The 23767-nt window shown below is 38.5% G+C and overlaps 1 protein-coding gene across 1 annotated transcript in view; it reads right to left on the reverse strand.

The window, feature by feature from the left end:
* Nucleotides 1-4524: 4524 nt before the first annotated feature.
* The window catches only part of cdh22 (cadherin 22), a 99111-nt gene continuing 79868 nt past the window's right edge, over nt 4525-23767 (reverse strand). The window contains exons 9-12 of the mRNA XM_085353487.1: nt 13989-14106; nt 10345-10494; nt 9970-10071; nt 4525-5057 (exon numbers count right to left, since the gene is read on the reverse strand). Coding sequence (XP_085209613.1) covers nt 4525-5057; nt 9970-10071; nt 10345-10494; nt 13989-14106 — 903 coding nt within the window. The remainder of the gene's footprint in view (nt 5058-9969; nt 10072-10344; nt 10495-13988; nt 14107-23767) is intronic.

Consider the following 23767-nt stretch of genomic DNA (forward strand, 5'->3'; position numbering starts at 1 on the left):
TTAGACATTAGGCAGAGATAACATCTTTTAAAGAGCAATAAAACCCTTATTAGAAGGTCAGAGGGGGTAGAGAGGAAGTAAGCTGGAACTTTCAGAGCCAGGAGATCACAGTTTGTGTCCCTTTTGGGAGTTCTGTGTTTTGCACTGTACCTGGTTAGTTTCAGATACTGAAAGCTGCTTTACAAAAAGATCATAGCTTAGGTTAAAATATGCCCCTTGACAACAGTAACTCTGCATGTTGTAAAAAGAAACACCCCTTTCATTTAAATGTGACGAGATGGGAGCAAGACACCTGTTTCCCTATTGCCATAAAGAGACCTTCTGTGTATCTGTGAGACACCAGCAGCTTTGATAAAATGGCAGAAACAGATGAAAACACGAATGACTCGATTTATAGGTAGCGGGATCATGACCGCCCAAAGAAATCAAAAACAAAGGATGGAAAAAAAAACAGGCAGTAGAAACCTGCTAATTCTTTGAGGGATGCATTACATCTTGCTTGTTGGAAATTTTTAGGTAATAGTTATTTTGAATTAGACCACTGTAGATCTTTAACACAATGCAAATTAATTAATAAATAAATCATGGAATCATTGAATAAGGCACAAATAATCTCTCCAGGCTTTACTGAGCTTTACTGCCTCCTCAGGACTCGTCGCTGGCTACTGCACACATTTATTTCTTCATGAGCCAGTGCACAACCTCTGATCCTCTAGCAGGGCTGTGTTTACTTATCTAAGACTTAAAATCAAAAGAAGGGGTAACTGGGATTTTTCCCATTAGGACCTTTGTATAAGATAGTGGACTCTGCCCAAGGACCTCAGGCATTGCCAGAATCAATATTATCTTAATGTGATGGTGGCAGTGTTGCCTCAAACTGAAAATGAATTATTTGAGAATAATGTGCTTTTCACTGTGGAGTCTGTGTGTTATCCACTGTCCTGCTTGGGTTTCTTCCCACAGTCCAACAGCACGCAGGTATGCTGAAGCAGATTTATTCATGGCCCCTTTTCTATATGATTTAGACCTGTGGCAAACCTGTCCAGATTGCAGCCTGCCTCACCCCAAATGTTTGCTGTCAATGATTTTTCTCTTTCAGAACCTGAAGTAGAATAGAAAATGGATGTAATTAGATTTTTTTTAGTATCATTTTTTATACTCATGATGTCTTGTGTGTTTTATCTGACAAAGCTTTTAATTAATTTTAATTCTGAGCTTTGAATATGCTATACAAATAAATGGGAGCCTTGTTTTTGATTCAGATTTGTACTGAATGATTTCATTGCAGACCCAGGTAAAGCGCTGTCACACAAGCGTGAGAGAAAAGTCATGGTCATTATCTAATCTTTGAATGAAACGCTTCTCTGCCCATGGAAAAGGTGTCATTTTGTGAAGAAAAAGACATACAATTTTCTATCCGAGTCCAGTTTTTGTAAAGAGTGAGTGGCCATCTATCTATTGTACTCATCTCATTTTATTAATTCACCTTGTCAGAGTGCTGCATTTGTAGTCTGGTTTGCTTATGCAGTGTACTTGCACTGCATTTTAGCTAAATGAATTTGTTTTTACACTGCTGAAGGTGAAAGCTTTGTTTTTAATGCCTGAGAAAAAAAAACACTCAAAAAAAAACCTAATGCTATTCAGCTATTAGGCTATGTGTGATTGATATTTTCAGCAGCGCACATTCATATTTCCCCAATGTTTAATCAATTGTCATTACCCAGCCAAGTACAAAGAGAAGAGGATATTTAATTTGCACACAGCTATCCCCCTGGAGAACTGTCAATCACCAGCCATCTATCTACATAACTAATGACTGGCCTCATGCTGCCCTTGGAGTTGGGGGGATATTCTGATTTATGGCAATGCATTCATATGTTCACATGTTCAGGTCATCACTGCATATTGACACTTTCCTAGACGGTGACGGAAGATGAATGAAAGGCTCATTTGCATTTTCATGGATGTACAGTTGCAATTGGAGGATCTCATTTCCCCTAAATATGGGCTTACTCTTCAACCTCAGCTTTTACAACATTAGTCACATGACCTCTTTGACTGCAGATTTTGGTCACCTAGACAACATTGTGGTCTACATAGTTTGTTTAAAGGACATTTACATGCAACCCTTCCTTTATGATTGTGAGTAGGGAGCTCATGCTGACCTACATTTGTATAAATCCATCCAGCGTACGACATTTGCTTGTCAGTGAGCAAATGCTGTTAGGCTAAAAGCTATGATTAATAATGAATGGCCAACCACTCCTTGGCACAGATGCACAAATAAATACAAACACTGATGCAGTATGGATCAATACAGTATAATAGAGTACAATGCATATTGATGAAGCCAGGGATGTAAAACGTGATTTAAATTGTGAAATCAATTTGAGTTTCTTCTTTAACATAACTTAATTACTGGTGCACAATTTTTAAAGACTATCCATCCATATGCTAATTACAGAATTTTTCTGTAGTTATTTTTTTGACTGAAATAACTACAGAAAAAAAAGAGTTGCAACTATTCTGCAACTGCAACAACGTGAAGTCAAGTTGTGCTGCTGATTGTGGCATCACTGCTATACTTGTAAAATAGTGTGGCAGCATATATTTTGTCATGCTGCTGTTACTTTAGTTTTGTAGAATAAAAGTCTAGCTATACCTTTTTTTTGTCGAGCAGTGATGGATGAGTTATGTTTGAAACATAGTTCAATGTCACTTCTTAGCAAACTATGAGTGGATACAGTAGCGCTACTGAAAAAAAAACTGACATTTCTTTGAAACCCAGTTATGAAAGGACTTGAATGTGAATCCAAGCCACTGTCTGAAGGGCCATTTTAGCAGCAGGTCAGAAAGATAAAAGCAACTTCATAAACCTCAGCATCCTCTGGTGACTACGACAATTACTGTAGTTTGGCAGAAGGCAGCCAGGAGGGATACACGCTGAGAGGAGAGTCTTTGTTTGGCTGTGGCCTGTCATATGGTCTGTTTGTTTCCATCTACAACTATTCTCTGAATCTACCCCTGGTGTAAACAAAACCTAGCTCCACAATTATTCATAATTCAGCAGACATCTTCAGCAAACAAGTGGCAAACAATAATTAGTAACAGAGATGCTCTATTTACTTTATCTCCGTGATCTCATTTACAAAGCAATTCACTGAGTAATTTAGTTTATTGCACCAAGGGAGATGTAGTTTTTACCAAAAAATCAAATATTTATTTAGCTTTTTTTTTTTTCATTTTCCATACATTTGCAAGTTAAGGTCAACACTGAAAAGGCTGTGGATACCAGGTGGATGTGACCACTTCCTTAATCACATTATCCCATAAAACTCTTTCTTTAATTAGACATAACCGTTCTTCCCTTACCCCAAAGGAAATAAAATGTCAAAAGGAAAATGAAACATCTCAGGATATGAAATAAACCGAACATATTGTACACATTCACACACAAATCTGGAATAAAGATTGGCTCCCTGTAGGACAAGGCTGGGCATCAGCCAATTCCAGGAAAACAGTCATTTTGTTTTGTCTTAAATCACTGCTGCGGTTTGTGCCTTATTGCCTTAAAAATGGCTGTGGAAAGGATAAGAAATGATTAACACACATTTTTTTCTCAGTTTGTCACCATAAACTCCCCTCCTTTTTTTTATAAATCACTAAAATACAGCAAAAGTGCATCAGTCTTTGCCATTCAGACTAAACTGGCAGCTGTTTTCTTCGGCAGTTCTATTATTCAGTGTGTTGCCTCTGTTCTAGTTTCCTTTGCTTTTCGTATATCTGTTTGAAGTTGGTTATTATTTTACAAAAGTGGTCATAGAAAATAAATAGAACTATTTTCCAGAATGTAATTTTATATGACCCAGATGTCATCTCTTCACTGGTATTGTGTGGACTCCCCTGCTAATGCAGTTCTTCTTTCTTCCATGTTGTGTCGTTTGATTCATGATGTCCTTTTCCCCTCACTTTTTCATTAACACTTTAGCAGAGTTCACTCTTGTAGTTACCATAGTGAGCATGGTATAAATAAATAAATAAATACATAAAAACAAATAAATACATAAATATTTCGGCATCAAATAAATACATGACACTTTACCTTGGCATGGTTTAACCCCACCCATGTAATGCTGACAGTCCGTCTTTTAACTTAAAATAAATGTTCTTCTTTCCTGAGAGAAACAAGCTCTCCCTTTGCACACGGTTAAATAGCAGTTTTAGATATCGCTCATTCTCTTCCTTATTTCATATGATCACCAGAGCTTTTTAATTTAAATCTTAAAACTCTCACACACAAGAAAATACAAACAAGCGTAAAAAAAAGAAAGCAAAAAAAAAAAAAAAAAACCTCTCAAAGTTTTCTCAAAGGAGTTCAAAGTCTGAGACTGGTGGTACTCTGACTTTAATGAGTACATAGACTGGCTCTGATCTCAGTAGCCTGCCAGAGGGTGAGAAGGGGAGAGAGATAAGTAGGAGGAAGAAGAGGGTGTTTAAAAGTGTCTCTGCTGAGAAGAAGCTGTGCTAGGACCTTTCCTCCTCAGGGTTTCCTGGTGCGTAGTAGCCTGCCAGTTGCCTGAAGCGTGGTCCCCATTCGCTGAGATAGGAGAAATCCTGTTCTGAGGTGGTGGACAGTGTATGAATGGAACTTAGCGAAAGCGCCGGTGAACTGGTGCCCTCAAAGGCGTATGTCTGGAAGGAGTCATATGGTGGCACTGACAGGTCAGCATCAGCCTGCTCCACCTTCTTTCGAATGTAGCCTTTGAAAAGGGAAAAGTCTGTTGCTGCCGCAGCAGCTGCCTCTGCGCCACTGCCACCCACTCGTTTAGCTTGTATCCACTGTGGCAGTGAGCGGATGTCTGGGCCAGAGTCACAGCTCTTGGCCTCTGGAAAGTCATAGAGGTTCCTCAGAGCACTCATGTCATATGCCTGAGTGTCCTGCTCCCCTCCACCCTCATCGTTGTACTTGATGACGTTATCCCTCATGTCCTCCTCGTCCTCTGTCATCCTCTGGCCCTTCCTGTGGCGTTTCAGGGTTAGAATCAGCAAAACAAGAACTGATGGACAGAGAGAGAGAGAGAACAAGAAAGTGAAAAGAGACGATATTTGTAATTCTACATTAAAATAACATATTCAATTCAATTCAGTGAATAGATTTTAAGACAAACACAAAAACACATATATCCACAAACGTTCCCACACATGAATTCTCGTGCTTTGGTAAAACACAGATAAAAAGGTTCTCATTTACAGGTTTCTCATCACACAGAGGCTTAAACATATTGCATGCAAAAAGTGAATCCCTTTGACATTTTGTGATGAAAAAACACATAAAATGCCTACAGGTTCAGGCCCTTTTTAAAAAAAAAAAAAAGTCCTATCAGTCTGTTAATCTGACTGTCAAACTGTCTCTTTCGCATCTTCAACCCATCTGGATTGTCCACTTCATCTTAAACAGTCTTTTTCAGCCATCTGCTAACTCACCGCCGGTGGCTAGGGTCCTTGCAGTCTAGTCTACCTCCCCTTCATCTGGGGTTTCATTCTATGATGTTGCTTTTCATCTGAGTAAAATGCTTCTATTTTGCATGCTCAGGTTTCTGCAATAAATTCCGCTTGTTACTTGTTCTCTTTCTCCTTACTGAGCTAAATGTGTATGTCGAGCATACACTGCACATGATGGATTTGCAAGTGCTTTCCATAGGAAAGTTTCTAAATACACCCATAGTAACTTTGATTTCACCTCTCGGGGCAAAGGCACCGCAGGGGAAGATAATATATTATCAAGTTTTACATTTCAAATGCATGAGCATTGATTTTTCAACATCTTGATTGCCTCGCTCAGAAATATGATTCAAAAGGCTTAATGGAGACCAATCTGTATATCAATACTCATCCAAGTCAAGTGAAAGTAAGAGTTTTTGTTTCTTCAGCTAAGAAATTGAGGAGACCACTCAGAAAGAGAGATAAATGCTTAAAAGTCTTGATTAAAAAGAATTGTGATAGATCCTGTTATGGACTAATGAGATGAGAGGAAAACAAAGGCTGTATGCACAGATAAATCAATCTGGCTTCAATTTCAGCTTAGTTGTTTTAATTACTGCCTTCATTTGTGATTAGACAAGTCTCACTTAGCTCAGACACCCACCCTCTAACTTCGTCATCCCTCCTCAGGGCTGCACTTTTCCCTCTGAAACTTCCACCAGATTTGTCTCAGATTTGCAACAACATTAAATGTCATTTACAGTGATGGTAAAAACTTATTAGAGCCAGTTATTAATGAATGATGCACACTGGGGAGTGTGACAAAGATAATGAACAACTCAATTTTGAGTAGTGGGATAAACAGCAATCTAGCTGCTCTTTGATCAGGTTATTAGCAAAGAAGAATGTGCAAAGGGATTTTTCTACAGTGCATAGTAAATACTCTGAAAGACAAGGATAAAAGTACTTTATTCTGATGTGCCTGTCAATACGATTGTACTAACATTCATTTATTAAAATAAAAGGAGAAAAAAATCTACTGTAGATCAAAAACTGAACTGTACAACAGCATCAAAACAGCTTCTGACTCACTTCCTTGGTATTTTGTTATCGTAATGCACATTCGTTGTTGTTGTTGTTTATTTTTGTTCATGAAAAACGATGGTCTTTCGCTTCTGAGGGCCATATTTCACAAAAACCAGATTATAAATGGCAGCACTGTCCTGATTCACAAAACACTGCCAATTGCAAATTGCTGACAAATTGGCAAGTACTACAACACTCTTGCAGGCTCAGAATTGTTTCTGTCTCTAAAATGGAAAGCTAATTATTCTACTCTCCCGTTTTACAATATAATCTCAATAAGGGAAAAGAAGTTGCCTGGCATGTTCTCTAAAATGCTTTGTTGTACCTACAGTATTTTTTTCCTTTTAGCAGGCACAATAAGCAACAGCTCCAAAGGGATGCCAGTGAAGGGACATTCAGATAGATCATTAAGCAGTACACATCATGCATCTTCTGGAACAGATAGCCTAAAACAGATGCCTACAAGCCCACAGAGATAAAAAGACTATCAATTATAATGGTGCCTGTGCTGTCCTGGATGGCACATATTGTTTGATGCCCTGAACCCAAAATACCCATTCATACATTGTGAAAATGAGCTATAGTGACGTTGTTTCCGAGTCAAAATAGATGGATGTTAGAAATAGGTGCTGTGTACAGGAAATCCATACATGTTAAAGCATGTATATTAATATGCATAAGGGCACGGAAAATGTGACGCTGAAGGTCATATGATTATATTAATAAATATTTCACCTTTCTTCCCATCTCATTTCTTTGTACACCCTACACAACATTAGAATATAATAGTGATGGGATCTATACAACGAGTTGTTGCTGTTCCTGGTAATTGTTTTTCAATTGCTATAAATGCCCTAAAATTCATTTGTAAAGTGAAACACCCAGGGGGTTCATTGCCTACAGAGCTGTGACACAGACTAAAAAGCTTTGCTGATCTTGAATTGGATTTTATTCATCATCTCTGACTGATATGTACAGTTGTTCTCTTCTTACATTGTTTGCTGGGCTCCACTGGGATACGGTGTCTGTAGCCATTGTGTTTATTCTTCTCCTGTATGAATTGGGTAAATTAATTGCCAGGCGGCTGAAGAAAGAGTCACGGTTTGTGGTAAACTGTGGCACACACAGCCATGCATACTAACCAAGCACTAAGACAATTACTCTAAATTCACACTAATGTGAAGAATAATAGGAGGTAGGAAACTATGAACTCCTAGGTGCAGAACAGCCTCCCTTCAGTAAACTGTGTTAAAGAGTATGTGCTATTATGTGGCATTCTGAAGCGAAGATGATCTGATAGCCTCACTTTTCAAAAACCCTCCTAATGGAATTTACCTTTTAGGTATACAGATGCTTGAATTGAAAGCCACTGAAAACATATTTAACTAGGAGATTAGCACGTCTAAATTTCAATTCAACACCATGTACAGAGTTTACTCTTGCAGGAAGCATATGTACCTGCGCATAGCTGTCTCTTATACATACAAAGCTGGTCCCTATGTGTACAGATGTTGCGATAAGCGTTCCTGACAAGACGGTTAATTTACCCTTGGGCTGCGCTGGTTGCCCCCATGCGGGAGTTCATCACAAGCAGATGGGAGGTAATTGGAATAGATGCATGCAGATGCTGCAACGCAGTGAAATGGATTCATCACATCAGGCCTATAAATGAACTGATGGAGGGATTGTTTGTTCGTAAGGTAATTAGGCAGAAATTTGTTTTCATTTTTCTCATCACCCAACAATTGATATAATAGAGGTTGCCCAGTCTCTGGAGAGAGTGCTAGCTTGTTGGTTAGGCAGTCAGAGTGTATATCTGCAAATGTGGGAGAGAGAAGATGATGTGCACACGATAACGTTGAATAGAGAGAATGAATTACATTGCAGTTACTAGGAGTGGAGTTGTTAATCTAGGTTTGCAATTTGTATAGGTGTATAGCATGTTATGTGGTATAGTATGAAAAAGGAAAAGAGGAAAGTGTGCAGCTGAAGTGATACGATTCCTGTCACATGTCCCACTCTAGTGTTGTTATTCACACTACATGATAGTTGTGAAAACAGTGTTTATCCCCCTGATCCTAACCCCTGCAGTCCTGAGATTTGACTGTCCACATGATGACTAGCAGAATGTAGGCGCTTTAACCTAGCATGTCCTTCAGCTTTTTATATGAGGCACATTTACAGGCAAGAGAATGGCACGGATTACTTACACCATCGGAATAAAGAAAAAAACTGCATACTGCTTGTTTTTGTTCACTAAGCCACCCATTAAATAAAATATTTTGTACAGTCTATTTTCATGCACAGAATCGAGGTTTTTAGTAGTTTAAAGGCCATACCCAGGTTTTTCAGGGGGATGCAATGTTGCTCAGAGTACCATAACCACAATACCAGAGAAACATTTTTATAGCCAGCAGAGGTTGCCTTAGATTTGTACACAACATTTTGTTGAGGCTTTTAAAGCCATGATGAATAAATGATGCTCTGCTTTTGAAGTTCACTGCAGTAGATGTCTCAGTTAATGGAGACAGAGTTTTAACAACTCTCATTAGAAAAGCTCTTAAAAGAAATAGTTAGCGATGTTATTCACAGTTGAGTCTGCATAGTGTCACATCATCCATCACTCAATTCCTGTGCAATGTAAAGTGTGTCGAGGAACGAGCGAGGGAAACAAAACACTGTGACAGCGCTGTGGTCTCATGCTGTCACTGTGGAGTGGAGCTCCAACATGTACAGAAGGGGAAAGTGGGAAGGAAACTCATGAAAATTTAAAAAATGGCAATATCAAACATCTCTTAGGGGGTTAGCATATGCATTTATGTGTGCTAGGAGGTGCACATGTGTATGTGTCTCTCTATAAAAATCCAATAATTTCTGGAAAGCCCATTTAAAGCCTCTATTCCAAGTGCTGAGGCTGCTCTTTTAAATGTTTGCTTTCTCAAGACGACTTTCACTTCACTCCCATTCATTCCATCACAGTCTGTGTTCCAGGGATCAAAGTAGCTTGATATTGTTTACAAAACTAGATGTCATCTGTGCCTCTTTCTTCTAGTGAAAGCAGCAACAAAATGTGTTTTTGATCTGTTTTAATGTCTCTCATTTAAGTTTTTAACAAATATGCATTTTCAGTTCAATTATATATGGATTAAATATAAAACTGACCAGTCCAATAAAAGGTAACATGACTGTAGGAATTAATGACAAAAAGGCACTGAGCTTGAATTGATGTCTTTAGGCCCAGCTGTCAACTAGTTGATCCCACTGTGATTCCACTGAATCTCAAAGTAACCATCCCAAACTAAGCATTACAGCAAAAAAGCAAACGAATGAATCCATACAAAAATTCAACATACAGCAATACATTCATCTTCCATGCATTTATAAGAACATTTACTTGCTTACCTATTAGTATAAGCATGCACACCAGTAATGCTATAAGTGCCCCAGGACTGAGAGCTGCACTCATTACATAGGCTGTGGCATTGCAGGACTGGATGGCTCCATCTGCATTATAAAACATAAAAGGAGCATTTACTTTGCAAATTCAACACAAGCAGTTTGTCAAAGCCTCATCTTGTAAAGAAAATGTCTTTTATCATGTATATATTATGATTTTAAGAGTGTGAAATCTCTGTAGAGGACCATTTTGATGCAAATTTATGCCCTTGTGTTATTTTGTTGTTTGGCATGTAGATGACCTTTTAGCACTCCCGCTTCTGCAGAAGGTGACAGTGATGATAATGTTAGTAATGGTGCAGCTCATACAGCAGCACTCACCTGTGTCACAGCCGCAAACACGAATGGTCAGGGTGCCTGTGGAGCTGAGGGAGGGAGGCCCACTGTCAACCACTAGAATAGGCAGGAAGTACACGTTCTGCTCATGGCGGTTAAAGCCTGACCGCTGAGTCCGGATGCCAGCTGTGTTGTCTGGGTCAGATATGGGTTGGGATCAGAGAGAAGGTAAAGCAGAGAAACACATATTAGTGTCTTTATGATAAATAATACCATCTATGTCTCCTTGATAGTGTCTAGCTTTTACTAGCCTTCAGTAAATTTCATGGAACTCAAATCAGTAAGTTTATTATCACTGTTGTGGTTTTTTGTCTACTTTGCCCATATGGAAAAGATATACATAAATCTTATAAAGTTTGTATCTGTCTTGTGTGAAACTTGTATGAAAAGCATATAAGAGTGAAAACAGATATAAGATCCCTTGAAAAATTATATAATGAAACTTGTATGTTTTGGATACTTACTAAAACAATGTATGAAAGTAATGAGAAAGTGGCCACTTTCATGAGTAAATCATGTAAGCCTTATATGATTTACTCATGAAAGTGGCCACTTTCATGAGTAATCACATACAAGTTTTTACTATTTCTTTTCCATATGGGTGTACTTACATCTGCACTGAGAAAAGCAGTAAAAGAACTACTTGTAGAAGTGTTGTTCACTCAAACTTAAATAAATAATTATAGTTTTCAAGACTTGAAAGTTGACAATAATTCCAAATAGAAGTAGAAGTAACTCAAGTAGAATAAATAATTTTAGTCGGTGCACAGTCCAAGGTTTCCAGATAAAGAATGTCAAGTTTAACCTGAGGTTAAACTTTTATGGTAAAATAAACTGCTTTTATGCCATTAACATTTAACATGTATCTTCTTTTTCAAAAGCAAACAACAAGAGGAGAGGAAATCACTGTGAAAGCCACTGTGTGAAATTAAACTTTACTTGTGTATGTACAAGCTCTCTGCCAGAGACAAAGATAAATGTAAGTCAGAATACAGGATGAGGCTTTGACAAATAGAGTCAGAGTGGCTTCGTGGGTATACTTGCATAGAGGATAGCAAGTAATTCATCTCTTCAAACGTATATCACTGTTATTCGTGTTGTCTTGGAGCTCCTCTGACACATGTAGAACAATTTTCATATTACCGTTTAAGTACGGGAAGCCTACACCTCAATTTGTCCTTTTGACTTTAACACAGCATTCCATTCCACTGCTGCACGGAAAAGATTCTCCCTGCATCTGCTACAGTCTGTATCCAACAGTAACAATGTAATTGATCACTTAATTTGCCAGTCCAAATGAACACAACAGTCTGAGACTGTATGCCTCTGAAAACTTTAAAACACCCCCACACCATGTATCGTTTAATTTCTGTATCCGGAAGGATAATTAGATTAGGATTCAGTTTTCAATTCTTTTTTATAACAAAATGTGTATTTTTATTTTCCTTTTAAATTTGTCTTATGTATCTTTTTAGCATGCTACGGGGCATTTCACCCATAACATGAAGGCAGTTTGTCATGTAGCAGCAAATTATATTTGTTGAGATAAGGTTTTGCTTTACAGACGACCAGCAACAACTTCAAAGAGTTTACCAACATGAAAAAAATGCCTTTTCATCATTGTGTGTCAAGACTTGGAGACAGAACGCAATGTGAGGCCATGATAAGGAAGAGAAGTGACAGATTGAAAGTGACAAGCTGACAAATGTGTCCATGAAAAAAAGGCAGTGTAAAAAAGAGGGGTAGAAGAATCAAAAGTCTGAGTGGTATTTTGTTTGCCTCACATCAAAACATATACATGTTCTGAGGTGTTGTTTGTGGGCTTGTAGGCTACATATATATATTTATATATGAAAGTTGTGTATTTTTTCCAGGGAAATAGGGTGACATTACATCTAAGAATATATGTATTGTGATTATTTACCAGTTTCCATAATCACCTACATAGAAGGCAGATATTGTAAGCAGACACTGATAACCTTTATGATTCTCCAATGTGTGTGTAAGTGTGCATTTTTTTGTGAAAAGGCAGAAAAACACTTGTGGTATACTTCTGCTGTCCCCAGTGTCTGTATCTTTATTATTGTGTTATATTTGTTGGATTCACATTTAAGCGAGCGGAACTGCAGCAGACCTTGCTGCCTCCTTTACAGTGACATTTCTGTGGCTCCGGCTGCTCCCCTGACATTTTCCTGGTGTCAGATCAATCTTGATTTAGCCAGTTGTCACATTCACTTAGGTACACATATCTAAACGACGGATCTGCAAGTGCATTTGCAAAAACACAGACAGGCATGGAGAAGCTCATCTTCCTGACAAAGCAAAGTCATCACTGGGGAACACTGATTTTAATGTTTCCTTACATTTTGCAGGTAGGTATAAATTTTATGTTCAACACAATATTTGAAAAAAAAAAAGTCATCATTTGAGGAATAGAGAAAAAAATCCACTGTTAAAGTGTTCAAATGTGAAAGATATTCCAAAGCTTAAACATTTATATAAAAGGCTTTGAAAAAAATATAGTCACGGTACAACTCTGCAGTTTATGAGATATACCATAAAACCATAAAAATACTTTTTTAAAATGCAGAGAATCATCCACATACTGGCATGCAATATCTTCTAATGATATTTTTCCCAACTAGCAGGAGCGTAACAGCTGGTGTTTATCCAAAAAATAATAATAGAAATATCTCCCTTTTATGAGACAAAGGTCTAATCACACAAAAAATACACAATTTTCCCTACACCGTAAAAAACATCTCAAACAACTTGTCTTCTGGCAGTTAACTTTATCGGTTATTTTATGTTAAAAACATCAACCATCTGGCACTGGATTAAAATAACGCAGAAACTGTAATTATGTATTTAAATTTATATTTTCACAAAGTTTTTTGAGCAACAGTCTTTTAAGTAAACATTGTCTTAAGGTGCATTTTTAAAAATGGATTTCACCAAATTTCTATATAGTGGTACGGTCCTTGCAGGGTCTATGTATGCGAGTGTCCTGCTGCCTGTCCCCCTTAGGTGCCAGACTACTTAAAGCCAGAACTCGAGTGCCAGAGAGCCTTTTTGGTTTGTAGCTAGAGAGCTGTGTGTGGTGGTTGCTTAGTCCTGCTCTGTGAAGAGGAGTGTCTGTTTTGGTGATTCAGCCTTTTTGATTTACTTTATAATTCAGTGAAAAAACTCTGGTTTAGTTGTTTCCTGTCTTTAAAAGGCGATAGTGGCTTGTCCGTCTCTTTCAATTTATTTAGTAAGAAAAAATAATACAAACTTTTAAGTTAGCAATTGTGCCTCCTTGTCTCCTTTTTTTTCAACCTGGATACTTTTTGTTACTTTTCCTCATCACTTGGACCTTATAGGGGTCAATTATTAATAATAAAATATTATTAATATTATCACTTCATTATGGTGATAAGTATCAGTTCATTATAGATATGTCACACCTGTGCACATCCAAATCCTTAAACTCAATCATAACAAATATAACACCTGGTCATAGACAGGACTCCTACTTTTACTGTCATTACCTAAAAATTCAATAATGCTGATAATCTTATCGGCATAGCTGCACAAATACTGAATGCTTATTCACACATAACTTTAATTTAGGATCTCTACCCTCTTACCTTTCAAATCCAACAGGGAGAAGTACCGATTGCTGGAGGCTTCAGGGGCAAGATTGAAGTAGAAACGATGTCCAGACTGTGGCTCGTCCCTATCCACCACACTGATGGTGTGAATTAACTTAGGAAAGCAAAGAAGAAAAAGTGAAATAAAGTAACAAGAAAGAAGGCACAGACGTTAAGACTTTTCTACCCATTTCAAATAAATGTATATATAAAAACACTTTGCATTTCAAATATTTCTTTTATAAACGAGAAACTGATGTGGAACGAGTGTACTTGGATGCAACAGACTAAGAAAGCGTCCGATATAACAGAGTAGTTTAAAGGGACTACAGTTGCAAAGAGACTGAAAAAAAATCCTTTCTAGAAAGTTGACACAGCAAAATAATAAAAAAAGTCTTATGGTAGAAATGCAAAACTGGCATAAAATATCTCACTAAAAAGAGAAAAGAACTAAGAACAGAAAAAAAGAGCCAGAGTCAGAGACACTCTCTGATGTTGCCATATTTGTGCTAAGAAGGAGTAAAGTCAAAATGGAAATGTGTAGGAGAACAGAAAGAAAGACAGACTAGGTGGGGGTGTAGTTCTCGTATCTAATGCAATAATAGTGATCCACATTCAAAGATAAAAATCAACTGTGATCCAATTTTGAGAACTCTGTGTGGATACAATAAGGTGAGATAGGATTCACTGTGAACTGAACAGACATCAAACAGCCCCTGGAGATCCTTTCACCTTAACACGGGGCCCTCAGTGACAATTCATCTTCCTCTCATCCTATTACTCCACAGCCAGCATGAAACCACGAGCTGATAAATGATATTTTCACATCACATCCATCGGCTCTGTTTCTGTGTTTCCTCTGCCAGTACACAACCTCTAAGACCATGTCATTACTATTTTGATTATCTTCATCTTTGTTTATTGCAAAACAATCACTGGGTTTAGGTAAATAAAATAAACCAAAAACGCTGCAGACAAAACAGTACCTCTTCAAACTTGTTTGTTCAAAATAAATGTCAAAATGATCTACATGACATGGATGTTACGATGGCACTAGATGAAAAATATTTGTGATGCATGTGTGATATAACTTAAGTTATTTATTCACCCTTCTTTTTATATTAATGCATGTTATCTTAGCCATGTCTTCCAGCTGCCATTAACTAAATGATGTAAATATTTTCATAATAACTGATTTCATACAACCCACACTTAGTCAGATGAGTCACAGTTTGAACCACACTTATCTTAAAAAGTTTTTTTTTAATCTCTTGAATCTCTCCCTTCTCTATTATGCCCATCCATGTGATTTCTGCACTTTAATATTAAATAAATATTAAAATTAATTGCACCTTCCTCGGTCTCTTGTTGGGACTGCTATCCCTCCAGCAGTTCTCAATGGCCACTAAACTTTATTCAACAAGGTGCATGAGCATACAGGAAAGGTAGTGGAGGGGCCGGTCAAGTTAAGAGATTTTATGGGGCAAGCCAGTGTCAGTAATGAAAATTAACCAATGGGCAGGTGTCAGTGCTTGTAGTGCCAGCCCTTCAAGCCGACCTGTAGACTGTTTAATTATGTCAACAAAGAGAAAAATAAATTATACTGATCCATTGGAAGATGCAAAGTATGCCTGATTACCAGTCCAGCCCTATCACTACATCACAACAAAGGTTGCTTGAAGTTAAAGATCACACAATAATACAGAGAAATCCACAACAACCAGATGAGACCCTGTGAGAAAGCACTTGGTGACAGGGGGAAGAAAAAACTCCCTTTTAACAGGAAGAAGAAGGAAAAAAATGAACATTTAACATATGTGAGTATGTGGATGATTATTTTAAGCCTCATCACATCTTAATTGTTTGATTTGCAATCAACTTCAGTGGTTCTGATAAAATTACAAAAACAAACAAACAAACCAACAAATACTCATTTTTTTCAGTCATCATCAGCAGCATCATTCTGATTGCAAACACAGCTTCCCTCTGACCTAATCTACATTCTTTAAAGATTTAGGACTTATGCTCGACACTCTGCACTTAGTTGCAAAACACCGCATTATATGACAGAGATAAAGTGTCTAGGCAGAAAATTTTTCATTTTTTCATTTCATTTATTTATTCATTTTCAGGCACAACAAATACCTATATTGAACATAAAATACACAAAACAAAAAACAAAACTTGCCTGAAAAAGGAGTGGGACGAAGAAAACTTATTAAATCCCACCCCTATACTCACTCATCAACAAAAAAAAACAATAAACTTCCCGCAGCTACGCCCATCATTGCATACAGACCCATCAACAGCCCCGGGCAGATACAAGCATCTAAGCGGCAGCTCGCAACCAACAATTAGAGCCTTCATAACTGAATACAGAATATATAAATTATAAATTGCATTACCACAGGTAACAGGCAGTAATAACTACAAGTAACAAACACACATACATATACATACATATATATCTACACACACAAGTACATATATGTACATACATACGCACACTTTATTTTATTTTTTTTATTTTGGAATCCATACCAGCAATGGTAAGAGGACAGACATTACAGAGCACACTAAAACCCATCATTGAGTATACTGTGACCAGACCAACTGTTTGTAGAGAAATTTAAATCTATGAATATTTTTGCATTGTTTCAATTGTAAACTCAGACTGTTCCAGATTTTCACACCACATACAGACACACAAAAGCCTTTACGGGTTGTTCGAGTTCTGGGTAATTTGAATTCTCCAAAGCCTCTCACATTATAAACCTTTTCTCGAATTTCAAATCTAGTTTGTAAATTTGCCGGTAAAAGTTTAGTAAAAGCTTTATACAAAATTATGGATGTATTGTAATTAACCAGATCCTGGAATTTAAGTAACTTTGCCTGAAGAAAGAATTTGTGAGTATGATCTAGATAACCAGCCTTGTGAATAATACGCAGTGCTCGTTTCTGTACTGTGACTAATGGATTAGTTGTATTTTTATATGTATTTCCCCACACTTCCACACAATATGTAAGATATGGAAGAACCAGGGTACAGTACAGAGTATGAAGTGCATCTTTATCAAGGAATTGTTTCACTTTGTTCAAAACTGCGAGGCTTCTAGAAATTTTGGTTTTTATGTGTCTGACGTGGGGTTTCCATGAAATTTTGTTATCAATTATAACTCCCAAAAATTTGTTTTCACTCACATTATCAATTGGTACACCTTCAATGATAATTGGTAATTCTATATTATATTTTAAATTACCAAAAAACATTGCTTTAGTTTTATTTATATTTAATGATAATTTATTTATGTCCATCCATTTTTTTATTAATTTTAGCTCCCTGTTTACAGTCATTACAAGATCAGTATAATCATCGCTACTGAAAAATATGTTGGTGTCATCTGCGAACAGTATGAGTTTAAGTACTTCAGAAACATCAAAAATATCATTTATATATACATTGAAAAGTTTTGGTCCCAACACTGACCCTTGGGGAACACCACATGTAATACCAAGTTTCTCTGAATGGTAATGCCCTATGCTAACATATTGTTCCCGACCTGTTAGGTAACTTTTTAACCAGTTACCAGCTTTCCCTCGAATACCATATCTTTCCAATTTATCCAGTAAAATTGAGTGATTGATTGTGTCGAAGGCCTTTTTGAGGTCAACAAAAATACCAACTGCATATTTATTTTTATCCAGTGTATCAGTAATTTCTTCTACTGCCTCAATTATCACCATTGAAGTGGTTCTTTGCGTTCTGAAACCATACTGACCAACATTTATTATTTGATGTTTTTCAAGGAATTTTTCTAATCTTGAATTAAAAAGTTTTTCTAGAATTTTTGAGAATTGAGGCAGTAGAGAAATAGGCCTATAATTGGTAAAACTGTGTTTGTCATTACTTTTATATAGTGGTATTACTTTCGCAATTTTCATTTTTTTTGGAAAACAACCGGACTGAAATGATAAATTACAGATATATGTTAAGGGACTAGCAATATTCAGAATAACCTGTTTAACTACAGACATATTTATGTCATGATAATCCATTGAAGACTTACTTTTACATTTTAATGTGATATTTATTACTTCTTGCTCATTTGTAGCTGAGAGGAACAGTGAAAAGGGATTTGATTTTATATTACTGATATTTTCATTTTTATGACACGGGATGTCCGCTGCTAGTTCAGGGCCAACATTTATGAAGAATTTATTGAACCCATCGACAATATTACTCATGTTGTGATTTTCACCATTTGCATCAGTAAAATATTCAGGATATGATGTTCCAGAAGATCCTTGTTTAATTAAGTTGTTTAACACATCCCAAGTTCCTTTTATATTGTTTTTATTTTCATATAATCTTCTTCTATAATAAAGTTGTTTGCTCGTTCTTATAATATCAGTCAATTTATTTCTATATGCTTTATATCTTTGTTCCACTTCTTTTGTTTTTACTTTGATAAACTGTTTATACAGATTGTTTTTCTTTTTGCAAGCATTAATAATTCCTTTTGTGAGCCAAGGACTTTTTATCTTTTTTTTCTTTGTCATGTGTTCGTTTACAGGACAATGTTTATTGTACCACATAGTAAAAATATCTAGAAAATTATCATAAGCCTTGTCCACATCTGACTCTTCATACACCGAACTCCAATCTTGTTGTGCTAAATCGAAATTGAAGGCATGAATTGCTTCTTCATTTATTGTTCGCTTTGCTATCATGATCTTGGTATCTATTTTTTTTTAAATCACAGTCACACAAAGTAAAAACTGGTAAGTGGTCAGTTATATCACAGACAAGCAGACCACTATTAATTTGGAAATCCATGACATTAGTAAAAATGTTGTCAATAATAGTGGCGCTATGTGATGTTATTCTGCTTGGCTTCGTTATTGTTGGATATAGTGATAAGCTGTACATTGTGTCAGTAAAGTCATCAATGGCTTTTAACCTTGTTGGATTTAGCAAATCAATGTTAAAATCACCACAGATAAATAGTAATTTTTGGTTCACCGAAGCAAACGTTTTTTTTATCCATTCATTAAAAGTGTCAATACTTGAACTGGGTGTCCGATATATGCAACTTATTATAACATTTCTCTTTTTTTCATTCATAATCTCAATAGTCAAACATTCCAAAATTCCATCAATAGCCATAGACATAGTTGTTACAACATTATATTTTATAGAGTTATGAACATATATAGCAACCCCGCCGCCCGCCTTATTTAATCTATTCATGTATTTTAAATCATATCCATTCAAACAAAAATCTATTCCTTTATCGACATTGAACCAAGTTTCAGTGATGGCTATAACACTAAAGGGGCGAGAAAATTGTTGCAAATAGTCCTTAATGAAATCAAAATTAGAGTACATACTTCTGCTGTTAAAGTGAATTAATGAGAGCTTCCCGTCTAGGTTAATTTCTTTTTCATATTGTTCCTGAGTGAAATAATTACAATTTTTAACAAAAGAAGAGAGAAAGTTACTTTCAGAATCTATTTCTGGATCTATTATATTATGCTCCTTATATTCACAATCTAGATCAATTACTTTCTGTTGAAGAACTAATTTCAACGTGTCCATGTCATTTCCTGGTGTAATTGATACATTGGTGTCAGTTATACTTGTCCAGATCCTCCATGTTCCTCACTATCAGTACTTTTGCCTCTTCTGGTGTCCCGTTTAGCTTAATGAAAATCTTACAGTTTGTTACCCATGTATGTTGTATTTTACCGTTCTTCTTCAGTTGCCTTGCCTTCCTCGCGATGTCTGCGTTTTTTCGTGTCAGATGCTCATTAATGAAAACGTCCGTGCCTTTCAGTTTGCGTCCTTGTTTCAGCAGTGCGACCTTGTTCTTCCGATTGACAAATCTCATAATGATGGCCGGCAGTCTGTCACTCCTCCTGGGCAGTGAGTGACATGCTTCTATGTGCTCCAGGTCCATCTCTATCCCCTTGCTTTGGAGGAAGGACGCCACCTGTTGCTCTACCGAGCGGGTCTCCTCGTCGCTGGGCTCCCCGACGTTCCCGGCCACCGCGCGCGCGTATGAGCGCGGCTTGATTTTAATACCGCTGATGACCACGTCGTTCGTACGGGTGTACTGCTCCAGCTCATCCACCCGCCGCTCGAGATCCATGATCCGTCTGTCCTTCTCGGCATTTTGGAGGCGTAGCTGTTTTACCTCCTCCAGAAGCCCCAGAAGCAGCTCCTGCTGTGCCCTGACTGCGGCCACGTCTCCGCACAGCGCTCCGAGGGAGGTTTTAATGTCCTCAACCTCCTCTGGTGTTGGGCCTTTCTTGGGTGGCATACTGAAGCGAGAGCACGAGGCGGCCACCACGAGGGACCCGGAAGCGGAATTTCTGATGATGGCGCCTGGCTAGGCCTGCTGGCTGATGGTGGAGCCTGGCTGTGGCCTGCTGGCTGATGGTGGAGCCTGGCTGTGGCCTGCTGGCTGATGGTGGAGCCTGGCTGGGTCTGCTGGATGTGGCCTGCTGGCTGATGACTCGTATGCCACTAGCTTCAGCGCTCACACTTCACTCACTCTTCACAGCTGCGTAGAATGTCATATACTTCTTATCTCCATGTTGTTCAGAGTGTAAGTGTGAGTCAAAATCATTGCATAAAACAAATGATTAAAAATATACATATAAAATGTAAATGGTTGAGAAAGGAATGTGGAACAGGCAATATCTCCTGAAGTCCACCACTGTTATAATTTTTGTAGAACCTTGTAAAAAGACCAGCAAATTTATTTTAGCCTTTATAGTGGGGTTATTTTTTGCAATATTGTTTCTGTTGGTGTTGAGGCAGACAAGTTTTATCTTGTACTAGGTGACGGGTACATGTACACACACACACACACACACACACACACACACACACACACACACACACACACACACACACACACACACACACACACACACAGAGAGAGAGTTCAAAATCAGTAGAGACACACACGACAAACAACCTCCAGAACTCTTAAGTGAGGCATTTTTCAGAATGATTAAAGCAGGTGTTCGACAGTTGTAATTCCTTTGTCTGGTTTCAGAAAAGCACGCAGGATCAGATAAGATCAAGAGAAATGAATCAAGCCATTACTCAGCTGTTAGTCTCTTCTTTTAGATGCAGGATACAGGTGCAGAAAAATGTTAAAGAGTTTTTTTTTTTATTGAACTAAACCCTTCTGTCTTTTCTCTTCACCCGTATGCCTCTTTGGCCTGTTCTCACTGTTTCATCAGAATCAGAATCAGAATCAGAATACTTTATTGATCCCTGGGGGAAATTATTTTTTGTTACAGTGCTCCATTTTAAACCAACATTAAGACAAGACAGACAATACGCTAACTAAGAATAGTACAATATATACATATATATACATACATACATACATACATAAGTCACTTACAAATAAATATTTGGAAAAGAAACATGTGTAGTTGTAGCAGCAAACAGTGTGTTAAGTGGATGCGTTGTACAGGGAGATGGCCACAGGCAGGAATGATTTCCTGTGTCGTTCAGTGGTGCTTTTCGGTAATCTCAGTCTCTCACTGAACGAGCTCCTGTGACTGACCAACATGTCATGGAGTGGGTGGGAGGTGTTATCCAACATTGTCTTTATCTTGGACAGCATCCGCCTCTCCGACACCACCTTGAGGGAGTCCAGCTCCATCCCCACAACATTGCTGGCCTTACGGATCAGTTTATTAAGTCTGTTGGCATCTGCGACCCTCAGCCTGCTCCCCCAGCATGCAACAGCATAGAGGATCGCACTGGCCACAACAGACTCATAGAAAATCCTCAGCATTTTCTGGCAGATGTTGAAGGACCTCAGTCGCCTCAAAAAATAGAGACGACTCTGGCCCTTCCTGTAAAGTGCTGTGGTGTTTTTAGCCCAGTCCAGTTTATTGTCAATGTGTACTCCAAGGTATTTATAGTCCTCCACAATGTCAACACTGACCCCCTGGATTGAAACAGGGGTCAAGTGTTTCCTGGTCTTCCTGAAGTCCACGATCAGTTCCTTGGTCTTTGCCACGTTGAGCTGCAGATGATTCTGCTCACACCACGTGACAAAGGAGTCGACCACAGCCCGGTACTCTGTCTCCTCATCCCTGCTGATGCATCCAACCACCGCAGAGTCATCAGAAAACTTCTGAAGATGGCATGTCTCTGTGCAGTGGCTGAAGTCTGTGGTGTAGAGGGTGAAGAGGAAGGGGGAGAGGACAGTCCCCTGTGGTGCCCCTGTGTTGCTAATCACCTTGTCAGACACACACTGTGGGAGACGTACATATTGTGGTCTTCCTGTCAGGTAATCAACAATCCAGGACACCAGAGAAGCATCCACCTGCATCGCTGCTAACTTATCACCCAGGAGGGTCGGCCTGATGGTGTTGAAAGCACTGGAAAAGTCAAAAAACATGACCCTCACAGTGCTCGCCGGCTGGTCCAGATGGATGTAGACACGATTGAGCAGGTAGATGATGGCGTCCTCTGTTCCGAGACGAGGCTGATAAGCGAACTGAAGGGGATCCAGATGTGGTCTTACTATGGGTCGCAGCTGGTCCAGGATGAGCCTTTCCAGGGTCTTCATGATGTGGGAGGTCAGTGCCACGGGCCTGTAATCCTGGGGGCCACTGGGACGAGGCGTCTTTGGTACAGGGACGAGGCATGATGTCTTCCACATCACCGGGACCCTCTGCAGACTCAGACTCAGCATAAACAGTTTATGAAAGACTCCACACAGCTGGGGGGCACAGGTCTTGAGGACAAGGGGACTCACTCCGTCTGGTCCAGCAGACTTGCCTGAGTGAAGTCTCCTCATTTGCATCTCAACCTGGTATTGAGTGAAGGTGATGGGTGGGGGAAGGGTGTCAGGAATCTCACAGGAGGCAACATGTGAAGAGAGAGGCTGGCACAGTGGTGTGGCTCTGGATTCCAGGCTGACTGCAGGTGAGGTTGTGGGGGTGGGAGCAGACACTGTGGTGTCGAATCTATTGAAAAACAGATTCAACTCGTCGGCTCTATTCTCACCTCCCTCAGCTCCCCTGCTGTTGGTTGGCCTGAATCCAGTGATGGTCTTCATGCCCCTCCACACCTCACTCATGTTGTTCTGCTGGAGTTTCCACTCCAGCTTCCTTAGCCTCTCTGATCTTGTCCTTTAGTAACACCTGGATCTTCCTCACCTCCTCTTTGTTGCCCCCTCTGAAAGCCCTCTTCTTGTTGTTGAGGAGGGCTTTGATGTCCTTAGTCACCCACGGCTTGTTATTTGGGTAACAATGTTTGTCACGGTGATTACCTTTTTCTCTAATTGCTTGTCCTTTACATTTATCTTTTACAAAGTGTCTCCCTTTCATCCTTTTACAAAAATGCGTCCTTCATTCATCATCTGTAAATTGATTATTCAAACAATATTATTGTAGATGTAATCCTTGTGGTTCACATATAAAGTCATCTGCTTCATTGTGTGATTTTAAGCTCAATTTGCCCGTCTGTGAGAGAGCCTCATTTATGGCACTGCACAGAACTCTTTGAGCGTGAGTGATGGCTATGCATTACTGTGACTAAGCTACTGCTGAGCACACTTCCGGGCCACAATTGTGCCTTCACAATAAACAGCGTCTCAGGATTGACGTTGCATCACAAACACAGAACAGGCTTAGTCATACTAACAGCTCAGGGAGGCTGTTTTGGAAAATATGCCTTACTTTGTAATTACAAAATGCTACAGCATGATTTCAGACTAAATCACTGCTTCTTCCTC

Source organism: Diplotaxodon limnothrissa, linkage group LG5 (assembly GCF_057381915.1).
Source record: "Diplotaxodon limnothrissa isolate DT_005_m linkage group LG5, D_limnothrissa_male_GT1.1, whole genome shotgun sequence".
Taxonomy (NCBI): Eukaryota; Metazoa; Chordata; class Actinopteri; order Cichliformes; family Cichlidae; genus Diplotaxodon; species Diplotaxodon limnothrissa.